The sequence below is a fragment of the Sparus aurata genome, chromosome 15 (genome assembly GCF_900880675.1).
Source record: "Sparus aurata chromosome 15, fSpaAur1.1, whole genome shotgun sequence".
Lineage (NCBI taxonomy): Eukaryota > Metazoa > Chordata > Actinopteri > Spariformes > Sparidae > Sparus > Sparus aurata.
The window spans coordinates 7,169,970-7,193,853 of NC_044201.1; the positions used below are offsets into that span (position 1 = coordinate 7,169,970).

A 23,884-nucleotide genomic window follows, 5' to 3' on the forward strand; every position below is an offset into this window, starting at 1 on the left:
TTAAAGATTTTTATTACTTTGCCTTTCTCGTGGGTTAGATGTGAGCCCTACGGTTCTATCTCTGAGGCTGCTTGTCTCATTTGTGATCGACATTCACATCTGTTACAAAACGCGGTTCTCTGTGTGTCATCAGGTTTTTCAACTGCAGCAAGAGAAAAAGAAGCTGCAGGAGGACTTTTCCTCTCTGCTGCAGGACAGGGAGACGCTGGAGAGGAGGTGTGCCACCATCCAGAGGGAGCAGACCCAGCTGGGACCACGTCTGGAGGAGACTAAGTGGGAGGTGAGTGAGTCAGACAGTGGAGAGCTGTTTGAGTCTGGCAGGGGGATCTTCTGCTTCTGCAAGTCTTTCTCCACCTCTCTCTAATAAAAGCATAAAAAATGCCCCCAAAAGAAAGGTGTTAAGCCAGAGGTGACAGTCGGTAGGCTTAAATTAACGTAATAATCTTATAAGCTTGAAAGTATTTGAGGGTTACCTCTAAGTAGCAAGCAAATCCAAAAAGTCAGTTTTTAATCTGCCGGTGAGTTTGTTCTGTATTTTCAGTGCTTCCTCCTCTCTGTCTCTAACTCGCTTCCTCTCGTCCCTTCAGGTGTGTCAGAAGTCAGGAGAGATCTCCCTCCTCAAGCAGCAGCTGAAGGAGAACCAGTCAGAGCTCAGCCAGAAGGCCGGAGACATTGTGGTGCTGAAGGCCCAGCTGAGAGAGGCCCGGTCCGAGCTGCAAGCCAGCCAGGTTCGGTCCCAGGAGGCCCAGGCGGCCCTGCGGACGCGATCTCTGGAGCTGGAGGTCTGCGAGAACGAGCTGCAGAGGCGCAAGAGCGAAGCCGAGCTGCTCCGGGAGAAGCTGGGCCGCTTGGACGACGAGTCGGCCCGCCTCCGCGACACGCTGTCCAATCACAGTGGGAACGCGACCATGAAGGGGCAGTGCATGAGCCTCTCCCTCCAGCAGGGGAGAGGAGTGACAGGAAGGGGCGGTCCCAGTCCCTGTGTGTACCGCGATGGAGAGGAGACTCATCTGGTGTGGGGAGGAGAGAGTGATGAAGCCAAGGCGCAGAGGCAGAACGCAGAAACAGTGTTGGGACTCAGACAACAGGTACATGTTCTTTTCCAGGCAGGATTCAAAGAAAGGGGGGGGAAAACACCACACAATCTGCCTTGCTGTAGTTCAACAGGACAGAAGAATAACACTCGATTTGGCTTAATGCAGAACACTTTTGTCAATCGGTTGAACGTGTTGGGTTACACATCAAGGGAATCGTAGTCCCAAGTATAGTGGACTACGAAATAAAGACAGTTTCCACAGAGATAGTTAAGACAGAAGTAATGAAACAGTACAGTGGTAGAAACAAAGTACATTTAGTAAAGTTACTGTAACTGAGTGTTTTCCACTTTATTCTGCTTTATACTTAAAGTAAACTAGAACGTTAATGCGGGCTTTTAAGAGCGTAAACCCGCTAAAAGTAGGAAATTAACTCCTCTCCTATTGCCAATTGGTAAGATGTGTTTCCTTCTGGTATGTCAACTTCAGCAGTCAAGAGGGAACAGTAGAACGTCACAGATCATATTCATCATCAGGCAGCGTCAGGGGAGGCTGGTCCATAGAGGCAGAGGAGGTTCCCCCTAACATAAAACCTTACCACATCTCAGTATCATCTGTAAAGTAATGTCTAGCAGCCATTGTAGAGTAACATGACATGGTGGGTTTTTTCCTCCTCCCTAACGTTTTGACTCTCCTATGTAGTCTACTACTATGTTCAAGTAAAGGAACTTTATACATACACCATACGTTTCTAACATTTCATGTCTGTCTTTTTCCAGGTGGACAGGCTGAAAGCTGAACTCATGTATGAGAGGAGGACGAGTGAGGAGCATCTTTCACGGTTTGAGGATGAGCGGAGGGTGTGGCAGGAGGAGAAGGAGAAGGTAATCCCTCAATCTTGGTCATTTTCATTCCGTGTGGGACATGCAACCGATTCGAGAGTTTACTTACTCGCTATACCTTACTCCGTTCAGGTGATCCGCTACCAGAAGCAGCTGCAGCAGAACTACATCCAGATGTACCGCCGGAACCGGGACCTCGAGCGAGTGATGAGGGAGCTGAGTCTGGAGCTGGAGAACAGGGACATGGAGGACTACGAGGTCCACAGTGGCAGCAACGACATCCACTTCGAGGAAATCACTGCCACTGAGATCTAACGAAACACTCACACGCGCTTGCAAGTAACCCGCGCACAGAAACATGGCAACACAACTCACAACGAGCTCGGAGGGCGTGAACCAAACTCCGGGCCGAATACTGCACTATCTTCAACATGGCTTTACCTGGACCACTGAGCGAGCACTCACCACTCACTGTTAAAAGGGAGATCTCCCAAAGGTGCATTCTTACTAACAGACATATACTCCAATAAATCCTTACGAGGCATCTTTCCTGGCGCTTTTAATGGGTTTTATTCCACTACAAAGCCAGCACAAAGACTTCTCCTTTCTTTCTGTGGGAGCATAAGCAGTGAAAGAGCGTTCCTCTCTCACACCACGTTCGAATCAGGGTAATCGAAATTTGACGGGAACTTGAAGCAAAAAAAATGTTATTACATGCACAGCAGTCTGTTCACACATGTCTTGGTAGCACACGAGGTTAAACCCCACGGCAGTCCCATCACCATCGCCTTCACTGGCTGTTAAGGATGACCTATTCACCCGTCCAAACAACAACAACCGCCGCATGCGTCCTCAAAGGAACTGCTAAAGGGAAAAAAAACAGCACATTTTACAACACCTGCTGTTAGCATTTTATCGTCTTCAGAGGATCAGCGGCTCACGGCAGCCTAACAGATCATAAAAAGGAGCCGTGCGTGTTTGAAAAAGAATGTATTGTGACTGTTAGCACTCCAGAGAAATGCAGTATCGATGGTCGTCACCGGCAACTAAGCAATCTGCTCACCAGTGGAAAAGTGGTGTGATTTTGCACAACTTTCCTGCTCTCTTGAGCCGACCGCCAAACTCAAACAAACCGGTTTCGACGTTTTGTTTCATGGTTTGCTTACACGTGGACATCCTATTCTGTCATTTCCCCCCCAAACCGCAGAGGACACAGAAACCAAACGTTGGAAGGAAGCGCTTTATTTGAACGAGACCACCAACAGTCCGGCTGTTGCGTTCAAACTCATCCAGACAATGCAGCGAGCTCTAACATAAACATTTACATTTTTCAGATTATGTAGCACTAGTAAGCAGACTGTAGCATGGGAGGTATCACCAGGATGCTGCTGATTCTCCTCTTTTTCTGTCTTTTTCTGCCTTCTGTCTCTATCTCTGCTCGTCTCTATCTCAGCTATTTTTATAAGTGAAAAGCACCTCAGCAGTCGGTATCAGGAAAAACTGAAAGTGGAGCACATTCTGTCAGTGTGGTCGCGACATCAGAGAGAGATTCGGCATGCTTGTTCAGAGTTTCTGTTTATTCCCCTTCATTCCCGTTAGTGCTCTTTATTTAGCGTTTGGCAGCCCAAAGCCAAACAACACACTTTTTAAAAGTCTTCCTAGTCTCCCCTGGACTATAATCTTCACAAACTGCTATACAGGTAACGAGACTGGCATGTCTGCATGTCTTTGTTATATCAGATGTCAGAAGAATCCTGTTCAGATAGCGGCGAGATGAGAGTTTGCAGATGCTCCAGCACTGAATGTCCTCCAGGCGGGTCGGTCGGCCATTAAAGCCCTAAATATAAACCAGTGAGGAGCATGTTGACATTTGAAGCTCTGTTTTCTCACAGTATATGCAGGGCTGTGTATAACACTGAGCATGGCGGGTCAGTCGTGGGCTAGAGAGAACTTTTATTTTACAAAGAGTCTATATCAAGGAATAATAGTTAAAAGGAAATCTATATAATGGAGGAGATGTTGTATATTTTTTTATATATAGCACCTGGAGATATTTTGTTGTAGTACTGGTATAAGTGTGGGTTTAATATACAAAGTATAAAGACTTCTATATATATATCTATCTATCTATCTATCACATACCAATATTTCAAGTGATGGATCAGTTCTAAATGGAGGCGGCAGCATAGAAAGAGTGCACCTAATACTGTAATGCATGAAAATATGTTTACATGATATAATCCGTGTGACACAAACATACACTCTAAAGACCAAACTTTGCAGCTGTTAAAACCTTTTCATCGATCTGTTGTCTCTCCATTTTTGATTGATCTTTCATTTGATCGTCAGCATCATAGCATCACACCGGGTCACGTCTTCATTGTCGGGTCTTCGCGCACGCCATCCGTTTTGTAAATGCATGAGACGGGTCATTTTTCGAGGGACAAAGAACGTGTTTTGTTTCCTATACCTGGAAATTCAGTCGAACCCCTTTCGGAAAATTCGATCGGTATATTTGATCGGCCTCTATTTTGCATGACGTTGAGAGGTTTTGGTAGGATATTCAAAGTCTGCACTGTGCATAAATTGTTAACATGAAGCCATGGGAAGTGACTCTGAACGGAACAACTTGGGTTTGTCAATTGTCGACTGTTACCCACTCACCACAGATGCAGCACAGGTACAGATTAGCAACACGCCCTCACTGAAAAGTGCCGTGTGCATCCCAGACATCCGTGTTTTCCTCATATCTCAGTTTCCTTCATAACCGTTTTCTGTGTAAATATGTAAAACACTAAATAGTATACATAACAGAGTGACATTGTCTTTTATTTAGACAAAATATCTATTTCAGATGTAGCCACTGTGACTAGACCAAAGCAACGTAACACATTTCTTTTTTGTGGCATTTTTCTCATCCTTTTGTGTGCATTTCTTTTATGTCTACTTACGTTGTGTCTTCAGTAATTCATAAAGTATATGTAGTTGTCCATGTATATTTTTATGTGTACATTTCTTGTACAAATGACTGTGTTTTTAATTAAAGAACAAGTTGTCACACCTTAAATTGACTGCTTATTTAACCATCCTTGGAAATGTGTGGAAATTATCCTAAACTCAAGTCAAGTCAATTCAAAGCTGTTGTTGAACCATTTGGAGTGCATAGAGTTATAATCCATCAAAAACTCTGTAAGTGCTTCTGGCATTAATTTGAAAACCATTATAGGTCTTTATTGCCTCATTCATACTGACTTTATGCATACAAAATAGTCAAAAACAAGTGCTTCGGTAGAAAAACAGCCAATTTGAAGAGGAAAAACACATAAAACTACACAGACTTGCATCATTTCCAAGTTAAGTGGATTTGAAATCTCATTGGCTACATGATGCGTCAGTCATCCAGAGTCCAGCATGTAAATGCCTCAGCAGAGTGGAGAAATGAAGAGAGAGTTTCTCACTTGTCTACACAATCACTCACTGGCTGTTGTAGGCTCTAGGGGGAGCATATAAGAGGTTCATATCAAATGAGCTGTCAATCACATGGCTGACATCTCAGGATCTCCAGTGTACAGGTGTAATGGCGTCTGCTGTAAAATATAGGGAATTTTTTTACGGATAAAAGAGCATCCATGATTAGAGTTCTCTTTTTTTTGCCATGTTGTCACCATTTAATCATCTGGGAATAAAACAAGACAATTTGAGTTTGACGCAGCACTGAGACACCCAGACACTAACTTGGTGAGTTATCAAAATTTTGTACATGCCATTTTTCTAGCTTTTTTGTTTGTTTGTTTGTTTGTTGATTTCTTATTTGTGCTTGTACTGTTTAGCGAACTAGCCAGATCAGGTCTTAACTGCTTCTTCCACCTGAAACACATTAAGGGTGAGCCAAGTGTACTGACTGCACTTTTATTGCATCGAAATCAAATATCTGAATACTTTGACATAACTCAAAGGCAAAACCACATCCAGTTTCATTTATAAATTTAATTGCATGTCTGGCTTGAAACATTTCACCTTGAGCTTTTCTAGCACTTATAAAACCAATCTACATGAAACATATTTCAGTGTTTTCCTGCAAGTAAGGCACTATGCACACTATATTCCAGTTACCTTGAGGCCCATATCTCCTCTACCCTACTTTGATTTAAACTGTGCCACCGGCCTTCATGTCCTGCATTTCTCATTGACATGTTTTTCCAACTCCTCCACATGTCTGCATAAGCTCAGTCCACAGCATGGTGTAATTAAGCCTCTAAAGTGGCGGATTGCTCCAGAGCAAGAGCACTTCTGCCAGAAAAATACAGCACAAAAAATACTGAGCAGCAATTTGTAATAATCCCCCCAGACATCCACTAAACCCAAACTATCAGTTTTGACATAATACAGGGGTTTAATCTGGGTATAAATCTATAAATCTCATAACGCAGGCTGGGGTAATCTCCCTCTGGCAGGCCTGTGGAGCTGCTGGACTGAGATGCTCCAACTGAAATGTGCAGACCACTGGCTCCACTATCAGACGGTGCTAAGAGGTCACGCAAAGTTGCCACGTGTAAAACAGTGGCGCAATTTCAACCAAGGATCTTATCATAAAACACTTACTTTTTGTCCAGTCAATGTGCAAGTTTGCATTTAGTAAAATGTTTGCCTAAGCATGCTATAAAAGTTGTAGTTTCAGCATTTAAAATCTTAAAATTTGTCATAGCAAAAGTGATTTAAAACAATCTTTATCCTGATAAATAAGCTACTGTGTCAGCCTTAAACCTGCTTCAACACATTCACCTTCCTCCCTTTCCTGTCGTAACTCTGCCTTTCACAGGACAAATGCTTCTGTGCATCCGTTCTTTGCCACCATGACCGGAGATCTACCTGTCCCATATTTCTTCCTCTGGAGTGAATACTGTAGTTTATTCACTCCCAGGGGAGTTTTGGTGTCCTTCATGCCTGAGCTGCGGTCTTGCTGTGAGGCACACAGAGGTTAGTCAGCAGGTCTCCTGGGGCTGGCGGGGGTGGTATGGACCTTGGGGACCTTGACCACAAAAACCATTGGGTCTTTGGCCTTGTTGCTGAATGCACGGCGAATGACATCCACCGCATGCTGGTGTGTGACTCCCTGCAGGCTTTCGCCATCCACAGACAGTAGCTCATACCCTGCCTGCAAATGCAAACACAGATAAAAGTAGAACATTCAAAAGAGACATATTATCATTTTCAGGTTCATGATTTCATTTTGGGTTCCCTACTAGAAAAGATTTAAATGCTTTAGTGCTGAAAACACACTTCAGTTTTGTTTCTCAACTGTCCAGTACTGCAGCTCTGTATTCCCCATCTGTTTTAGATCCTGTCTCTTTAATGCCCCTCTCACAAATACCCGAAATCCCCTGATTGGTCAGCTCACATGTGCCTTGCCACCACCACAAGCAACAACAGAGTAGCTTTTCTAAATGAATTCTTACGTGCCAAACCAACCGCTAGGCATTAATTATGCAAATGTGTGACTCCGACGTGTGGTGCGATGTCACAAAGTCAGGGAATTAAAGACTACCAGTGAGGTGTTTGAGGAGCAGTGCTTTCTGTGGGAGAGAGGAGCTTCAACTGGTGTGGACTTTTACACGCACAAGAATCTATATAACAAACTGAAAGGAAGGGAATTAAGAGAAGGCATAAAATGTCTCTTTTAAAAACTTTATGTGAACACAGAACAAAACTTATTATTGCTCGTACTTCATGATTGCACATATCTTTGAATATTTTTCTCCCTCTCTGTATCTCTTTTTCTGTAATAATCTGTGTCCCTCCAGAGCAACATTATAGACAGTTTCCATTAATCAGCAGTGATTGTGTCCCTTAGCGAGAACCTGATTTATGCCACAGAGAATTGGGGCTCTCCTGTTCCTTTAATATATTCGCACTGAAGGCCATCATTTGTGCACATTCAATGTTTCCCTTTCAGCACAAGGTTGTTGAAAAGAGAACATACATTGAGACAACCACACGCACACACACACACTCGCTCACTTGGGAGCATTTCGCTCAGTGTTTCCTGCAGGATGCAGGAGAGTGTGGCAAAACTTTGGAGCCCCGAGGAGAGGGACCTTCCCTGATGTCATCAGCGTTTGCCAAGGATGCACCTGTCTCATGTGTTCAACCTCACTGAAGCTTAGCAACACATAACACAGACACGCAAGGCCGCTGGCCATTGTTGTATCTCCACCAATCACGTCTTTTTCCCTTTCCCTTTTCCTTTCCAGTCATTAGACACAAATAGCTACATTTTCTCTATATTCTTTACCAGGCCATTTGATCTATTATGGGCCAAACATATTCAGGTAGTTTAGGAGATTTGATCTGTGCTGCCCTGTGTTCGTCCCGGTTTTCTTTCAGCTCATCAGAGTCTAATGTTCACCAACAACCTTTCGTGAGAACAGTATCAAAAGATTTAGATCCATTTAACCAAAGCGGAGATTAAAGGTGCTTTTTCATTTTTGAAAAGTAATTTATTTGAATTAAATAGATCACAACCTAATCTGCCCCACATCCTCTTTGCGGTCATTTCTGGAGCGCATTTATGAGGTTTCCTGTTTTCTAGCCAGTGGACGTCATGATACAGAAAAAACACAGAAAGACTGTAAAAAATTACTACAGGCTGCATGGAGAGTTCAGTGGATCATTGATAACGTGGTTCACCAGGCTATTACTAAAAATTCCAAAGATTGTTTAGCTGAGGAAGAGAGAAATGTAGCTCCGTGTATTTTATTATTAGAGGTAAAATCATGATGAAGCCATGCTAACATCTTTGTGTGACTGCGCTGAGCTGAATTAGCATGCTTACATGCTCAAAATGAAAACGCAAGGTACTAAACTATATATTCCATTACATATTAAAGTTTAAAAAAGGACAATTTGCTCAGTAGAGAGAAACAATTAGTTCCAATGAAAGCTCGACACTCAAAACTTATAATGTGGGTAAAACCAACCTCTTCTACACGCGCCTATACAGTTAACAGGCAGGTCCATTCAGCTGTCACATCTTCTATACACTTTCCTCTTACACATCCAGTTAAATCCAGGCACATGACACCCTCATGTCCAGATTTCCGCTGATGAAAGCAGGTGGCTAACGAACAGGAAAGTACACACAAAACGACATTCCTCACTGATTTCATGTTATCACAAGTGTGTGTCGAAGGAAACAGGATGCATGTTAACACTGAGCCCAACTGCTCTCATTTCCCTCTGCAGAATAGAGGGAGATAGCACTGAGCCAGGGAGATGATATGGGTGAGCTACCATGCCTAATGTGAGGTGTGAAGTAGCCTTATGGACATGCAGCAAGGATTTAGCTACCATTGCGATTATGAAGCTCAGAGTACCACCGTGCCGAGGTTCAGCCTCACTGTCTGGCTAACATCGCTGTAAACGTTTTGTTTCAGTCTCTCTCTCTCTCTCTGGCGGGTTCTGGATTGTAGAACCTAATATTCTGCTTCATTCCCATTATTCCCATATTTCTGACACTTTTGCTGCCCCGATTTTTTTCATTTATATCTTCTCTTTCCTTATGTTTTCTTTCTGTGTTTGTCGGCATGTGTGAGTACCGGTACTATAAGAGGGAAGTTCTTTGAATTTGAAAGACTGAGCAGATACTGGATCCCCTCTATGTCTGACACTAATGAGACGTTAGACTTGGGTAATAGGTGTCAATTGATAGCTTGCTGTTAGGAAACACACGCAAATTAACCCCCCTATTACTGGTTGAGTACATATTGTTTCGGGCTTAACACACTTCTTTTTATTCAAGTATTTGGATGCAAATGTTTGATCACTATCTCTTTGACTCGCCAGTGTCGAGAATGAGTGTGTGTATCGCGTATGTTTAAGTGAACCGGGCTGAGATCCCGGAGGACTGTTAAGTTACTGTGCAGTCAATATATTACCAATACATTAGCAGACCAGCACCTGTGTAGCTCATCAATAATGGAGGAAATGGGCTACTTGAGAGGGCTCGCTACTCATCTGCTCTCCACTCCTCGTTGCACACCTTGAACCTCTCTTATAGGAACAGTTACTCATAACCACAGGACGGGCGGTCCGACTGACGGGTACTTAAAATAGGCTCCAACCAGGACGGACATCTGATGCGCTTTAAAATCAGTGTGTTGCTGGGGAACAAAAATACATTCTCACGTAGTTTTTAACTACCTTTAAGAATATAATCACTTAATAACGAACTTTTGAATCACAAACTTTTTAAGCACTTTGCCATTTAATTGACACATATTGACATATATTGAGGCGTTTCTCTGTCTCACCTTCAGAGCCTCGTTCGTAGATGCAGCTCCTCCCGGAAAGATTCTCTCAATCTTGATCATGGGCTGAACTCTGGACTCCATACCTCCAGAGATACTGATACCTGGAAACAAACAGGGAAATAACAAAAGTAACAAACTAATGGATTGGTTGGCAGTGCCTGATTCCTTTACACACCCTTTGGTCTTTTCAAAGGTATCATTAACGCATTTAACACTTCCACATCCCTTTCTGTTTGTGATGCCCTGACCTCTACTGGTGATGTAACAGACATGGGAAAACAGCTTTGCAATAGAAATTTGGCAGGAATTTTTTTCGACTCACAGGCATATTGAACAAACTTCCCCACAGATTAAGAGTAATAACATTTCTTTGTTTCAAATTCCTGAAAATACGTTGATGCGTGTCTGTGTTGCACCCACCCAGTGACTGCTTGGCCTTGGAGATGGTCAAAGTGTGTATTTCGTACTCTTCAGGCTGCAGAGTCGCTCTTCTTCTCACACCATGACCATTTTGTGAATGTCCGTTCAGCTGCTGACTGCTCCCTCTGCCCGTGGATGGGCTCTTCTCTCTCTTGGGGTCAAACACATCAGCCAGAGGGGTTCTCCCCCGTCGCTGGGACGGAACACGTACGCTGACTTCTGTGTAGCCCTCCTGCCTGCTCAGTCGGCCGTCTATGCTGTCAGGACTCGCCTCCCTCCTCGCTCCCCCATGGCCGTTCCTCACAGGCGACCTCCCTCTTTGAGGAGCCACGTCACCTCTGTCAGACACCGTCAACAAGGAGACCTCGTCATATGGCGATGATCTGTCCTCTCTCCTGTTTGGGGAGCGACTTGGTTGGCGCCCGCGTTGGGTGCTGTGTGGGGATTCTGAGAGGAGCGAGCTGTGGGTGGGTGAGGGGCTCAGAGAGCGGGAGCGCAGAGTGGAGGTAGTGGAGGAGATGTAGCTGTCCACAGGTACATCCAGCAGAGGGGTGAAGGCACGGGACGGAGGCATGTGGCCTGACTGGTGGCCGGACAAACGTAATCTCTCCAACTCCTCAATCAGCTCATGCTCCCTCAAAGTGCCCTGGACCGGCTGGAGGAGGAACCCACCCCTGTAGTCTGGACATGCACAAAGACAAGAAGTTTGAAAGCAGACACTTCTCTCAGACGTGGAACATCTGTAGTACTTCGACATCTACAAACAATGATTAAAGCAGTGCCTGAATGACTAAACGTGGATTGGATTTGGACATTTGAATGCTGGTGTGAAAGAATAGAGCATTAAAAGCCTAAATCATCAGAGGGAAAATCAGCAATAAAGTCAAATACATTACATTACATGAAGACAAACTGATGAAATGAGCGCTTTTCTGATAACTTAAGGCTCTTTGAGATGGTCATCTTATAATTTGAATTTCTTTGCAAAGAGAAATACCTTTAGTGAGGCAGAGCATATCAGAAGTGTAACTAAACCCTCTTATGATATACAATTTACTATCCCAACAGGACTAGCTATATTATTTGGTGAGGTTTCATTTAAATTTCCAACAGGGCAAATACATGTCCAATTGTGGATCTTCCAAAACAACCGGAGTGATCCCCTGTCAGCTCCCTTCTGCTCTCACAATGCTGACCCTCTGACCCCTGACCTGTGACTTCAGAAAGTGAGATGGCTGCAGTCGATCTAAAGCGAGACTGTATTGATTGTGTTTCAGTGACTCTTGAATGAGGAAAAAGGATAAAAGCATCTCTGTATTGTTGAAGTGTCACACCGGCCAACCAGGCCCGTCTCAGTCCTTTCTGTTGGCCACAGAGATGTAACACAAGCCTCTGCCTCGGCGCAGGCACAGGAAACCTGAGACATATCGTGCACGGCGGTATGTGTGTGTGTACCTGCGTGCGTATGCATGACACTACAGATATGAGATGGGGCAGGAAAGAAGTGAGTTGAGGGAGGAGGAGGAGGAGGAGGAGGGGAAGGAGACAAAAGGTGAGAGGTTTAAGCCCCTCGTGTCTCTCATTTTCCTCGGGGATTAGAGAAAGGTCAGCAGACGGGGAGCAAAGAGGTGAGGTCTAGAAAGGGAAAGGGTGAGGGGAAGATGGACGATGTACCTGGGATCGGGGTGATGAGGTGACGTCGAGGGGTTCCACTGCGAGGGGAGCGCAGAGCTGGAGAACGCACTGAGAACAAATAAACAGCTAAAGATGCATCACTGATTTTAAATACATTTCTGCGCCCTGAGTAGCCTCACCTGCTCTTTCTAACGACTACATTTCTTACAGGACCCTTTGTATTAATGTCAAGCTGTGTAAAAAGAAAGCGCTCCCCTGCTTACGCGAGCGACTCTTGAGAACATCGTACGCCTCCAGCTCGAAGGGCATGACCATGCTGTCAAACTGACCCAGCTCAGTCGTAGGTATCAGCATTCTGAGGAGGGAATGAGCAGTCAGTGGGCAGATTTGCTCACACACACGTTGACACATACACATGTATACAGATAAAAGACAGCATATCATACTCGCCTTATTTCTCTGAGAAGGAGCAGTTTCTCCGGACGATCCAAGATGGCCAGAAGGGGACGAACTAAATCTTCAATCACATTGTCGGACAGAAACTGATAAAAAGATAAGATTGGTGCACGAATCAGAGGAGAAGAATAAAAAAAACAACCAACTAGTGAACTTATTTAAATTGACAGGTCTCCAATTTTTTGTTATTGGACTTTTAAAGGGAAACTCCGCCAATTTTAAACATGTTAAGTCTGCGCCTTACGAGGATTACTACTCAGCCAGTAAAGACAGTTACATAATGTATTTTCGTGGATCTAGAGTTTGAAAAAAGAACCCTTATAACCCCATGTTATACTGATTAAGAATTATCTTGACTTGAGTTTGAGACCAATATGTTTTACAGGTTTAAGTTTAAACAAACAAGACATTCAAATCACAAGGAAACCATGACTAAGGACTCCCACACAATGGTAAAATCCACTAGCGGGTTTTAAATTATAAATACATAGAACAGAAATGAAACTGAAAAAAAGGACGCTGATAGTAAATAAAAAACAAGTCATAAAAAGGTTTAAATCAGGAATCAAACAAACAAACATGTTAGATGGGTACATGAGCAGGTATCCATGCTGAAGGTGTGATGTCTGAAAGAAGAGAGCATTTAGGTTGCAACTAATTTAGGACGTGTCTAATGAAAAGACACTATCCAGGTGCATTATGGGAAGTAATGTAGAATCCAATTCTTTGCAGTTTGGCCTATATTTGAGACTAAAAGTCGAGATGTCTTGTAATCTGCTTCACAGTCTTTTACTATACTTTTCCAAGCATTACTATTGTTGGCAGTGTGCTATTGTAGCAAATGCAACTGGATTGTTTCTGTATTCTTCAGAGTCGACCAACAATAGTCTTCAGTCAGTCTTTGTTTTCTTTCACCAAAATGTGCTGTGCTTCTTTCAGGTTGGCTGCCTCAGACAAGACAGTAAAGCACATCGTCTTCTGATATGTTGCATGTACATTGAATTTTTCCAAGGACATCCCCACACTCTGTGTTTTCAGTCTTTGGTGTTTAATTACTGTATGAACAGGTAAGTCATAGTGCTGTAAGCAGACACGATATCATCTGCAGAGGAGGCGAAGGGCCGGCCAAGGAGCTGATCCCCTGAAATTGGCCGACAGAGACAAGGGGATCAAATGATGGCTGATATCTGATCTTAATCATAAATGACAGGCCGAATCCATCTTTCGTCACAACCGCTGCCAGACACACCTATCACAAAGGGACACCGTGACGCAGGGAACAATACTGCTCACTTAAGCTCTTAAGTACTCCGGCTGGTTTTCATTCAGTGGGAGGAAAAAACACACTCCGGAGAGTGTAACCGAGGTGTTAGAGATAGTAATTTCAGATCAGGAACTCACCCGCCGACAGTGTCTCATCACAGCAGCCACCTCGTCGTGGATGAGCAGTCTCTTGGCCATGTCCTCCACATGCTGCAGGGTCTCAGGTCGGGGCAGCGGGCTGCTGTCTTTCACCCCAGCACGGGATTCCCTCGGGGAGGTCAAGAGCTGGAAGGGACGACCTCGCTCCTTATCTAGGAAATTTAAGTGACAACTAAAAATAAACAGGATGCAAACAAGAAAATCTCTAGACACATGAGATATTTTCACTTATCTTCAGTTGAAATCCACCATTTCCAGATGTTTTCTTGCATTAATCATTACTTTATTATTACTTTTATTGTATTTTATTTTTCTATCTTGAAATCAGTTACATGCCAAAATTTAATGGATGTAATGCTAAATTATTTGCCGAAATAGTTGTTTTTGAATCATGTCATGGCAGGGCCATGAGTTTTTTAAAGAAGTGTTGTAAGCTTGTCATGCACATTCAAGTCAACATCCCCATGGATAATACAAATACTGAGTGAAAACGTTTGTCAGACAAAGACATTTCTCCTCACATATCACATCACATTGCAAATTAAGAACCTCTGTTCCAATCTCTATAAATTAAATCTGCTGCAAAAAGTTCCCTAAAATACACCTTGTGTTTATTTTTAATCATCTCTCCAGTAGAACTCATCAGAAATGAAGGACATTAAAGACTTTAGGAGAAGACTTCAGGACTCCAAATTCAATCCATGTTTTGTCATTCTGACAGTGTAGTGTAAAACAATCCCCCACTATTTGCCATTTGAAGGACATCCTGAAGTCTTAAACGCTTAATCTCCATACCACCTACAGCATATAACAAACGAAGTATTTTCTCAGTATGGAGACCAGCAAATCTGACTGCTGCTGTGGATATTTTCAAGCACTTTAAAGACACTGAAATCTATTGGCTAAACTTTGCCTGAAATGCAAATCGTAGTATGCATCAAAGTACATGTTTGGAAAAAAAAAAGAATTAATCATACGAAATAAAGATTTTATGTCAAACTGAGTTTGTTAGAGGGACACATGTAGACATAAAGAACACAAGACAACTCTGAGGTACTCTCTCACGTTTCAGCAACAAGCCTTCGATGTAAAGGCATTTTAATAGTTTGACAGAGAGTGCGTTAGAGTTTTCTTATGTGTTTTACCTCTCACATCTATGTCTGAAATTTGGAGGTTCCCATCCCCGTATCATTACTGGTGGCCAAAACTGATGTAAGCTCAGTAACCCGTAGAAATTAGCCAACTGTTCAAGTGAAAGGAAAAAAGGAGCTCAATCAAAAGTTTAGGCTACATTTTACTTTGGGGATTTTGGATATTGCAGAACATGAGCCAGGGAAGGAAAAAAAACTGTCCTGTGACCGTGCCCTCACCTTTGTCTTGATGGTGAGACGGCGACTTGGAGCGACTCTTCTCTTTGCGGTCTTTCTTAAACAACAGGTTGACAAAGGTTTTGGATCGCTGCAGGCTCGTTTTACCCTCTGCCGAGCGCTTCTCCTTCTGTTGCCTATTCTTCTTTTGTCTGTCCTCTGAAGGTGGAAAAAAAGAAGACAAAATAGTATGAATTATGCTAAATAAATCAAAGATGTCAAAAGTCTCAATACTTATTTGATACCACATTTATATGTTTAAAAGGATACGCACACTTGATAGTTTCAAAAGTACATTAATAACTATTATTATTAAAGTTCCCAGAGATATACTGTGTTGGCATGTTTTCCGTGCACGTTGTTAGTGAAAAATAAATAATTATCCAATTTTTTGCACCAAGGTCTATTTTTTCCTTTTTGCTGTGGTTTTAAATATCGAGTATAGTTTTTTATACATGTTTTGTAAGTTCTGGCAACTTGACAAATTAAAAACAAACATTTTACTTAACCAACAAAATCTAAGTCATCAAGAACAGGAAGTCGCTGCTGTTACATCTTGTTCACGCTGAAATCTTCCATAAGCGCTGTTGAACCGCAGCAAGAAGAGGACATTCTGCATCTCTGTGTACGGTGCTGAAAACATAATTTGTTCGGCCGCTCCGTGCTTAACCGTTAGCCAATAACAGAGGGTGATACACGCTCTGCGCTATGAGTACAGACTGTTCATTCCTCTTCCAGTCAGCCCCCCTGTTCACCGCAGTAAATCTGCCACTGTAGAAAGTAACAGAGTAATACTGATGAATTGCAGCTACACCAACCTGAACACACTCCCATCTATTGAAGACACTACAGCGAAAGTGCTCCAGCTTACATAACAAATGTCCAATCAGCCCCTGGGCTCTGCCCCAAGCCCCCGTCAGGCCCTGGAGGTATGAATGAGCGGGATGAATTGAAAAGGAAGGCCTAATAACTCAACTGCTCCGCCAAGGCTTGGATGGATATTTCTCCATATGCTGGCTCTTATTCATTTCTCACTGAGGTGCAACAAGTGAGAGTAAAGGGCAGCGATTAATCACGGGTCTGCGTTAACTCTGTGCTCCTGGACAAATTCTGTCTGGAGCTTAAATCAGCCATGTGGAGCCTGGATGTTCTTGTTTACTTCCTGGACTGACAGGGGGATGAGGGGTCATTAAACTGACGGATGCCCAGCACGGAGATCTCCGGAGGGTCTGAGAGTGGATCTTATTACAAAGTGAACGCAGGTACTGTCGGGGAAATCAGCTAAAGATGTGACGCTGATTGTGGCTGCAATTCTCACCGGGCCAGGTTTGATTCTCAACTGAGATGGATGATAGTGCCACTATAATCAACAACCACAATACAGAGTGCAGCCTGGATGGAACTGCTTTCTGTACACTGTGGGGCTTCTTTGACTTTTTATCATCAGGTAAAGATTTGGCCAATACTTTGATTCATGAACATACGCCTTAAAAATGAACGGCATTCCCATCGGCCTCATCTGAACCAACAGATCCACAGAGGATGTCATATCCACTGCCCACTCATCAGTCCAGCAAGCTTATTGGTCTCCCTCCAGTAATTAATAATATTTATATTACACCTCAGTCTAAAAGCACACTCACATCCTCAGTTTGACTCTCTTTACCATCCCAGTGAGTCTGTATGTCTCACCTGACACAGTGATGTGGCTCTGGGAGCGTCTGATTGGTTTCCTAGGTCTGCTCAGGGCCATCAGCGCCGCAGTCTTAGGTGAGTGTTTCGCCACTTCCTGGTCACCTGTTGATAGCATCCTTGTCCGTCCCCGCCCCCCTTCCCCAGCTCCCCCCATCTCCCTTGGTCCTTCCCCTTTCCCATGTATGACCGTGTCCTTCAGCAGCACAGTGGAACCTACAGTCCTGCTGGTTTCTGTGGAGACCAGCCTATCGGGGACAGACCCATTAGGCGAGGGATGGTCTGGGTAGCTTGGAGGGTGGGGGTCAGTCTGCATGGCGGTGTCAGCAGTTCGCTCGGCGCTGCTTGGACGCCGGGAGCGGTCCTCTGTGGAGATGGCGACGTCTACCATCTCGGAGCCAAAGACGGGAGGGAAAAGGACCTGGGAGAGACCACTGAGGGAGCTGAGGGGGGTGCTGGAGGACAACGAGGACGCAGAGGAGTTGGAGTCCGACCCTTGGTAGTGTGGTGCTGGGCCTCCATTGGCCACTGAAGAAGACAGTCCACAATTAGAATGGATAGAGCTGTAATATCTTATGAAACTACTACATCTGAGCACAACACACACAACAGCTTCATTTCCTTGCAGTGTGCTTTGTTTGAAGTGTCAGCCTGTCTGCCCTCATGTCCTGTTAATCCTCTACACTTTCAAGAGACAGAACATGAACCAGCAGCCCTGCAGTTTCTTTTTTTCTAATAAACTCCAAAATGACTCTGCATCTTGACCCAGATGTCAGGTTGTGCCAGACGACTGAGCTGCCTTTCAGTACACTGAATTAATCTTTGGCTGTGTTCAGAAGTACTCGTGTCAAACCAAAGAATTTGAATGACAGGGCTTTAGTAGAAGCAGGATACATGTGACCAATGTTCCAGTTTTTTTTTTTTCAGAGTAGAATCCAACACAGAAAAAAAATCACTGAATCTTCATCTTCATTTTTTTCTACAATTCAGGTCAATTCAGTTTAAGTCGTCATCCCTTTTAAAACTCTTCTTAAATACGATCTCTAGCCTGCAAAATCATATTTTGTGATCAACAACCTACGTTTGTCGAGCCAGCCGTATTCTGCCACCATCTCCTTGTATGCAGGATATCTCCCAGCTTCCTGTTGAAGTGCAAAAACACAAAATATTCAGCAGGAACATAAACTAAAAAGGAAACTCCAAATTGCACACACCGCTACACTTACAAAGTAGAATCTCTCTATAAAATTTCATGCCAATTGCTGGAAAACTATACCAAAAACAGCAAATGTGAAGTCGTGGTTGTTCAATTTGGGAAAAATCATCCTCTAGGCACCACTAAAAATGAATTGCTGTATTTTAAACCTGTTAAACTAATAGGTACATTTTTTTTAACTGGTCCTATCGCTGTAAAGTAATCCACGTGGGCAACGTTGATCGTTGAAGTCTGTCCCCTAAATGTGCTTGATTTTGCCAATGACGTGCTCAGATTGTGATTCTAACCGTCTGAAAAAAATATATTTTTTGTTTAACTAGAAACACCCGCTACAATATGTCTATACCAGACTCCATTCACCAACACAGTAATTTTATCATTGTAAAGCACACTTCTTTTAAACTTGACAGAACCTAATAAAGACTCACCAAAACCATCTTGTTTCATCCACTGTCCCGACAAAATCCAACTCTGGTTTGGTCAAATATAAACAACATTTATGCAGGTAGATATGAAAGAGATGCTACGTGGTGTTTTCATCCCCTGTTTCCCTGATGTCTGACCTCCCTGTCGCTCATCCGCAAACTAATTTTTGTACTTTAAGTCATCTACACACCAGGTTTAAAACTGGCAGAATTTCCCTTTAACTTTCATGCAAAATTTTACGACAATCCATCCATCAGATTTCCATCCAGAGGGCGAGACAAGCAATCATTTGTCAATGTCAAAGTCAGACCTACAGGCTGCACTATTTTAGAGCCTCAGTTCTGCACAGCAACAAAGTTTAAACTGTTGGCGTCATTTAGACTTCTTTTATTTCTCTTAATATTCATGTTAATTCATGTACTTTGTCACATATGTTACACCAGTGTTAGTGGCTTTGTTAGTTTGTTTAAATAAATCCATACGACTAAAAATCCAAGATATAATTTTAGCGGAAAAGGGTGCATGTTCATGAGTAGACGGGGTGGCGAGGTTTACAAAGGTTTTCAGATTAATAGAGGAGCCATTTAGTATCGAGAATCGGCTTGTTCAAGTCTGTTTTAAGGGACTGTCTCAATACCACAGAGCTTAAGGTCAAAGAGAACACACTCGAGGTTACATCTACAATTTTCCACCTTGGACGCACAGCGTGCGAGAGTTTAGTGAATTAAATTAACACCGGTTCAACTCTGACCCCTAAATGTGTGTCTAATACAGCGCAGAGGGAAGACATAAATTTAGGCTTTCTGTTGATTATAACCCGATCCCTGACTGCCTTTGAATAATGAACGTCGTGCCTGGCTGTTTTTCACACGTGGAACCTGAGATCAGAGGAGTAAAATGAGCGCGCAGCAATGTTAGCGAGCTAAGACAGCGCACATGCACACGCTCAAACACACTGCGCAACACACATATGCCCATTCATACACACAATTCCTTTATCTGAAAATGACACAGGGTTAACTGGCGCGGCCTCGCACACGTGCATGCGTACGTGGACACACATGGGGAGCTCGAGGGCTGTCGGCCAGCTGCCTGCTCTGCTGTGCTCGCCTCCTGAGCAAGAGCTGGTGTTGTTTAACAGGCTGTAACAATTATTGTTGTGTCACAGCACTTAAAGCACCCAGTCAACTGTTGTGTTCAAAGAGGAGCACACGATTAACACTGCTACGAGGAGGACACGTTTCTGAAATCAGACTAAAACCTGCATAAACAGACTTTTTGGGCACTCGAGTGCAATGGCCTGTAAACACAACTCTGGCACATTATTATCACCTTATAAAGCTGATGTGGATAACGTGGATAGCTTATTCACACGTCCAGCAAACATTGAGCAACATCAGCTTTCATACGGGTTTAATGAACACGGGTCTAGCATTCATTCTCCTTTCAGCGCTGTTTTGTTCTCAATCAACTCCAGAGGGGAATTTCAGGCTCTTTGGCTGCTAAATGCTCCACAATGTTCACCAGCAGGGTTGGCAACTAACAGAAAAGATATAATTGGGATTGTGTAATGGGACTGGAGCATATAAATAAATATTATCATCTGAGATTTTATTTGATCAAGTGTGTAATAAATCTTTAAATGTATATGACAATATATGACAATTTTAATATTAAGATACAATTTCATTTCATCATTTTATCTGCTATTTGGTGGCGAGCATAAGGCATAAGGAGCATGGGAGCATGGGAGTTGTTGTCTTCATCATAAAAGAACCACCGTTGCTGATGAAAATCTCTGTGACTCAGACAGAAATGTTTAAGTAAAGTTTTTTGAAGGTTTTTCACCTCATTTTAAGTCTTAGTCTTTGTTTTACAACTTCTGATTCTTTCCCGGAAATTACAGCGAAGGCGACCAAAAGAAACGCAAATGTTACTTTGAGTAAAACTACAGATTTCTCTGGCTCTGAACAATTGAGAGATAATATAAGAACACAACTCAACAAAATATGTATCAAAGGTCCGGTCATTTAAAGTCATTTCTAATGCAGAAAAGTTGCATACTATATATTCTAATGCGATCTCAAGTTTATCTGCAGGATTGCTCCTCACCCTGATGGTCAACATGACATGGGTGTGGCTCTTCAGGACCTCGACGGCGTTGCTATGGGTGATGTCGTCGAAGCTGACACCGTTGGCTGCGAGGATTTGATCGCCCATTTTGATGCCGTGCTGTTCTGCAAGACCGCCGGGATCCAGCCTGAAGAGAAAATGTATGACAGCACACAAACCGGAGATAAAACCAGCTATTACATCTGTACCTTTCTAAATGAAAGGGTAAACTGTGGCCACTCACAGTATAGGGTTATCACTGCCTTCTTACACCAAATAACACCTTTATTCCGTCTTCCAAATCTATTTATGACATGCTATATGTTAATCTAAATGTATTTAGGTGTTGTTGTGTGTTGTGTTAAATCATGATAGTTCTTTACACAGTACAAGCTCATTAGCAGTTTCTTATTAACTTCTGTTGTAACAGGCAATGAACTCAGCAGAATTTAACTGCCACAGTCTTCTAAATAAAGCCTGTTTGCTTTGATCTAATGTGAAAATTAAAGTTTTACGACAGAAAAATGTATTGTCTGTGGAGAGACGCCTTTATCATTTGCCTAAGGACACTTCAACAGGACACTGCACCGACCCAAATAAATGTGTTTATCTGAAGCTGATGGCCTCTTTAGGTGTTGAACAAAAAGGATCAGCTTAACGTGTTAGACCGCCACACCAGGCTCATACTTAGAGACATAAATCCCCAGTCCGAACTCTTTGCCTCCTCTGATGTTGAAGCCCAGACAGTAGTCGTCCGACGTGGTGAAGAGATGAACGATGCGGCGGAGGGCGCTGTCCGAGCTGGCCTCTGACGGAGTGCGACCGCTCTCCTCCACCACCATCCGCCGGTGAATCAGATCCACCCTGCACACACAAACACACACCCAGGGAAACATTCACGTGCACTGCTTTCTGTCTCGCCGCTGGGCTCAGGCCTGTCAGTATCGGTGAATCAAACAGCCATAAAGGTCAAAGCGGTAATCCATCCAGTGCTGCCACATGAAACCAAGATACAGTATATCCCAAAAGACAGATAACCAGTGTGAGGGACAGTCACAAAACAAGAGTCATGCAAAGGTCAGTGGGTAATAACAAAGTTGTAGTCCATAAATTAAAATCAGAATAAACTGTTATAGTTTGGTAAAGCTGTTGTGATGAAAATGTAGTGTAGATGTAAGATTTCATTTTTGGCAGCATGAACTCAGCAGCACATCTGCTCTGACTCACCATGTGGTCTTCTCCTTGGAGTAGCGGATGCCGGGGATCTTGCCCACCCGCCTCACCACCATCCTCAGCCTGTTGTTTCCTGTCAGGACCTTCACAGCGCTGCTCATCGTGATGCTCTCCAGGCTGACCCCGTTCACCTCCACCAGCTTATCGCCCACAGTCAGCCCAGCCTGCTCTGCGCACACAGGTGGAACTCAGCGTGATACACGGGAGTAAAATGTCACATGGAAAACACAGGATCACATGCTGAAAAAATAAGCTTGCTTCCAATGTGAGAAACACATTAACACCCCCTCCTTCCTAACCTGCAGAGCTGTCGTCCTCCACCTTGCTGACAAATATGCCGAGTCCGTGTTCAGAGCCCCCGCGGACGCTGAAACCCAGACGTCCATCTGGGCTCTTATCTACGGTCACTGTGTGAATGTCTTCACAGTCATCCCCTCCTGCGAACACACGAACCCACAAAACACACTGACATGAACCCATCGTAAAGGTCTGCACTGACTGTAATGCACACAACTACTGATAAGGACTGTGGCAGTCAGAAAATACATTTAGAAAATTCAGAACTGAAATAAATTTAACAGGTATATAAATTCACATATATTTTGACTGTTTCCTAAAAAAGTACAGTTTTGGGCCAATGTTTCTATAACTATTGTCAATAGTCTGGTTTACTTTTGTAATATTACAGGAGATATTGTATTAAGAAATTGCAGATATTTGCTGAAAGTCTTGTTGGCAGCTTGCAAAAAGACCATTATGAACACATACATAATACAAGGCTGAACAATCAAGCAAGATGAATTGTGAATGAAACATATGATGTGGAACAGGTAACTCATAGGATAAGAGTTCAAGACAAATGACATAGAGAGAAATGGGCCCGAATTAACAAGACAAGACAAGGGATACACCACAGGAGTAGACAGGTTTTGTTGTACATACGTGAAATCACGTATGTAGTGATTTGAAGTTTTATTAAAAAAAAAAAAAGAAAGATCAGTATCTCTTTCAGAAATATGAATTATCAATTTTTTTCTTTCCTTAAACTGGCTTTTGAGAGTTTTTCAACCTTGGGTCGAAGTTATTCATGTAGGCCTGTGTGGCACCAACTCGGGCTGCAACTAAAGATTTTTTTGACACTTTCTTTGAACCCTCGAATTATAAAATGTTGTGGAAATTGCCATCACAGGTTATCAGATGCAAAAAAATATTTCATTTATTATGGCAGGAGAATAAGAAAACCAGCAAAAAATTACATTCTAGGAACTACAGACACAAAATCTCTTAGTATTTTTGCTAAAAAAAGCAAAAAACAAAAAACCACACAAGTAATTGACTGTCAAGAATGTTGCTAATTAATTTTCTGTCATAACATATTGCTTTTCTCTAAACTCTAATCCAAACTTGGATTTATGACCGACAAAGCGACTGTCCTCAATGAGCCTCTGCTGCCAGTGGCACAGCATGTGTTACCATGGCAACAGAGGACTGTTACCACAGCCTGAACTCACCATCAACAGGTGCGTTGATGAGGATGACCCTGCCCATCGGTGAGGAGGACCTGCGTCTGTGGCCGTGCTGTTTCTTCAGCATGTAGCGCGTGGTGCTGTGGGAACCCCCGGCCTGGCCTCCGTTGGTGAAGTGGGGGTGCCCTCCTCCATTTGTCATCTCCCTCCAGCCAGAGGGGCGAGAGGAGCGAGCCATGCTACGTGTCTGGAGA

The 23,884-nt window shown here is 43.3% G+C and overlaps 2 protein-coding genes across 4 annotated transcripts in view; one reads left to right on the forward strand and one right to left on the reverse strand.

The window, feature by feature from the left end:
* Positions 1 to 4,943, forward strand: part of lzts2a (leucine zipper, putative tumor suppressor 2a) — a 48,818-nt gene extending 43,875 nt beyond the window's left edge. For all 3 annotated transcript variants that reach the window (XM_030442197.1, XM_030442200.1, XM_030442198.1), the window contains 4 exons: positions 134 to 280; positions 588 to 1,088; positions 1,814 to 1,918; positions 2,009 to 4,943. In XM_030442197.1, the coding sequence (XP_030298057.1) occupies positions 134 to 280; positions 588 to 1,088; positions 1,814 to 1,918; positions 2,009 to 2,191 (936 nt within the window). In that variant the 3' untranslated portion in view covers positions 2,192 to 4,943. The remainder of the gene's footprint in view (positions 1 to 133; positions 281 to 587; positions 1,089 to 1,813; positions 1,919 to 2,008) is intronic.
* Positions 4,944 to 5,769: 826 nt separating this feature from the next.
* pdzd7a (PDZ domain containing 7a) lies at positions 5,770 to 23,870 on the reverse strand. Its single transcript, XM_030441152.1, has 15 exons — positions 23,676 to 23,870; positions 22,464 to 22,601; positions 22,159 to 22,333; positions 21,619 to 21,795; positions 20,932 to 21,079; positions 18,259 to 18,319; positions 17,178 to 17,705; positions 15,489 to 15,644; positions 14,098 to 14,270; positions 12,691 to 12,782; positions 12,504 to 12,595; positions 12,280 to 12,348; positions 10,606 to 11,286; positions 10,186 to 10,286; positions 5,770 to 7,031 (listed from the first exon to the last, which is right to left on the reverse strand). The coding sequence occupies exons 1-15, from the start codon at positions 23,866 to 23,868 to the stop codon at positions 6,855 to 6,857; spliced, it is 2,961 nt and encodes a 986-aa protein (XP_030297012.1). The 5' UTR covers positions 23,869 to 23,870; the 3' UTR covers positions 5,770 to 6,854.
* Positions 23,871 to 23,884: the final 14 nt, after the last annotated feature.

Coding starts and splice junctions, on each gene's coding strand:
- pdzd7a (XM_030441152.1), bottom strand. CDS start 23,868: ATGGCTCGCTCCTCTCGCCCCTCTGGCTGGAGGGAGATGACAAATGGA. Junction 21,080..21,618: donor CTGGGGATTTATGTCTCTAA/GTATGAGCCTGG, acceptor TTTTCTCTTCAG/GCTGGATCCCGGCGGTCTTG. Junction 11,287..12,279: donor CCTCATCACCCCGATCCCAG/GTACATCGTCCA, acceptor GTGCATGTCCAG/ACTACAGGGGTGGGTTCCTC.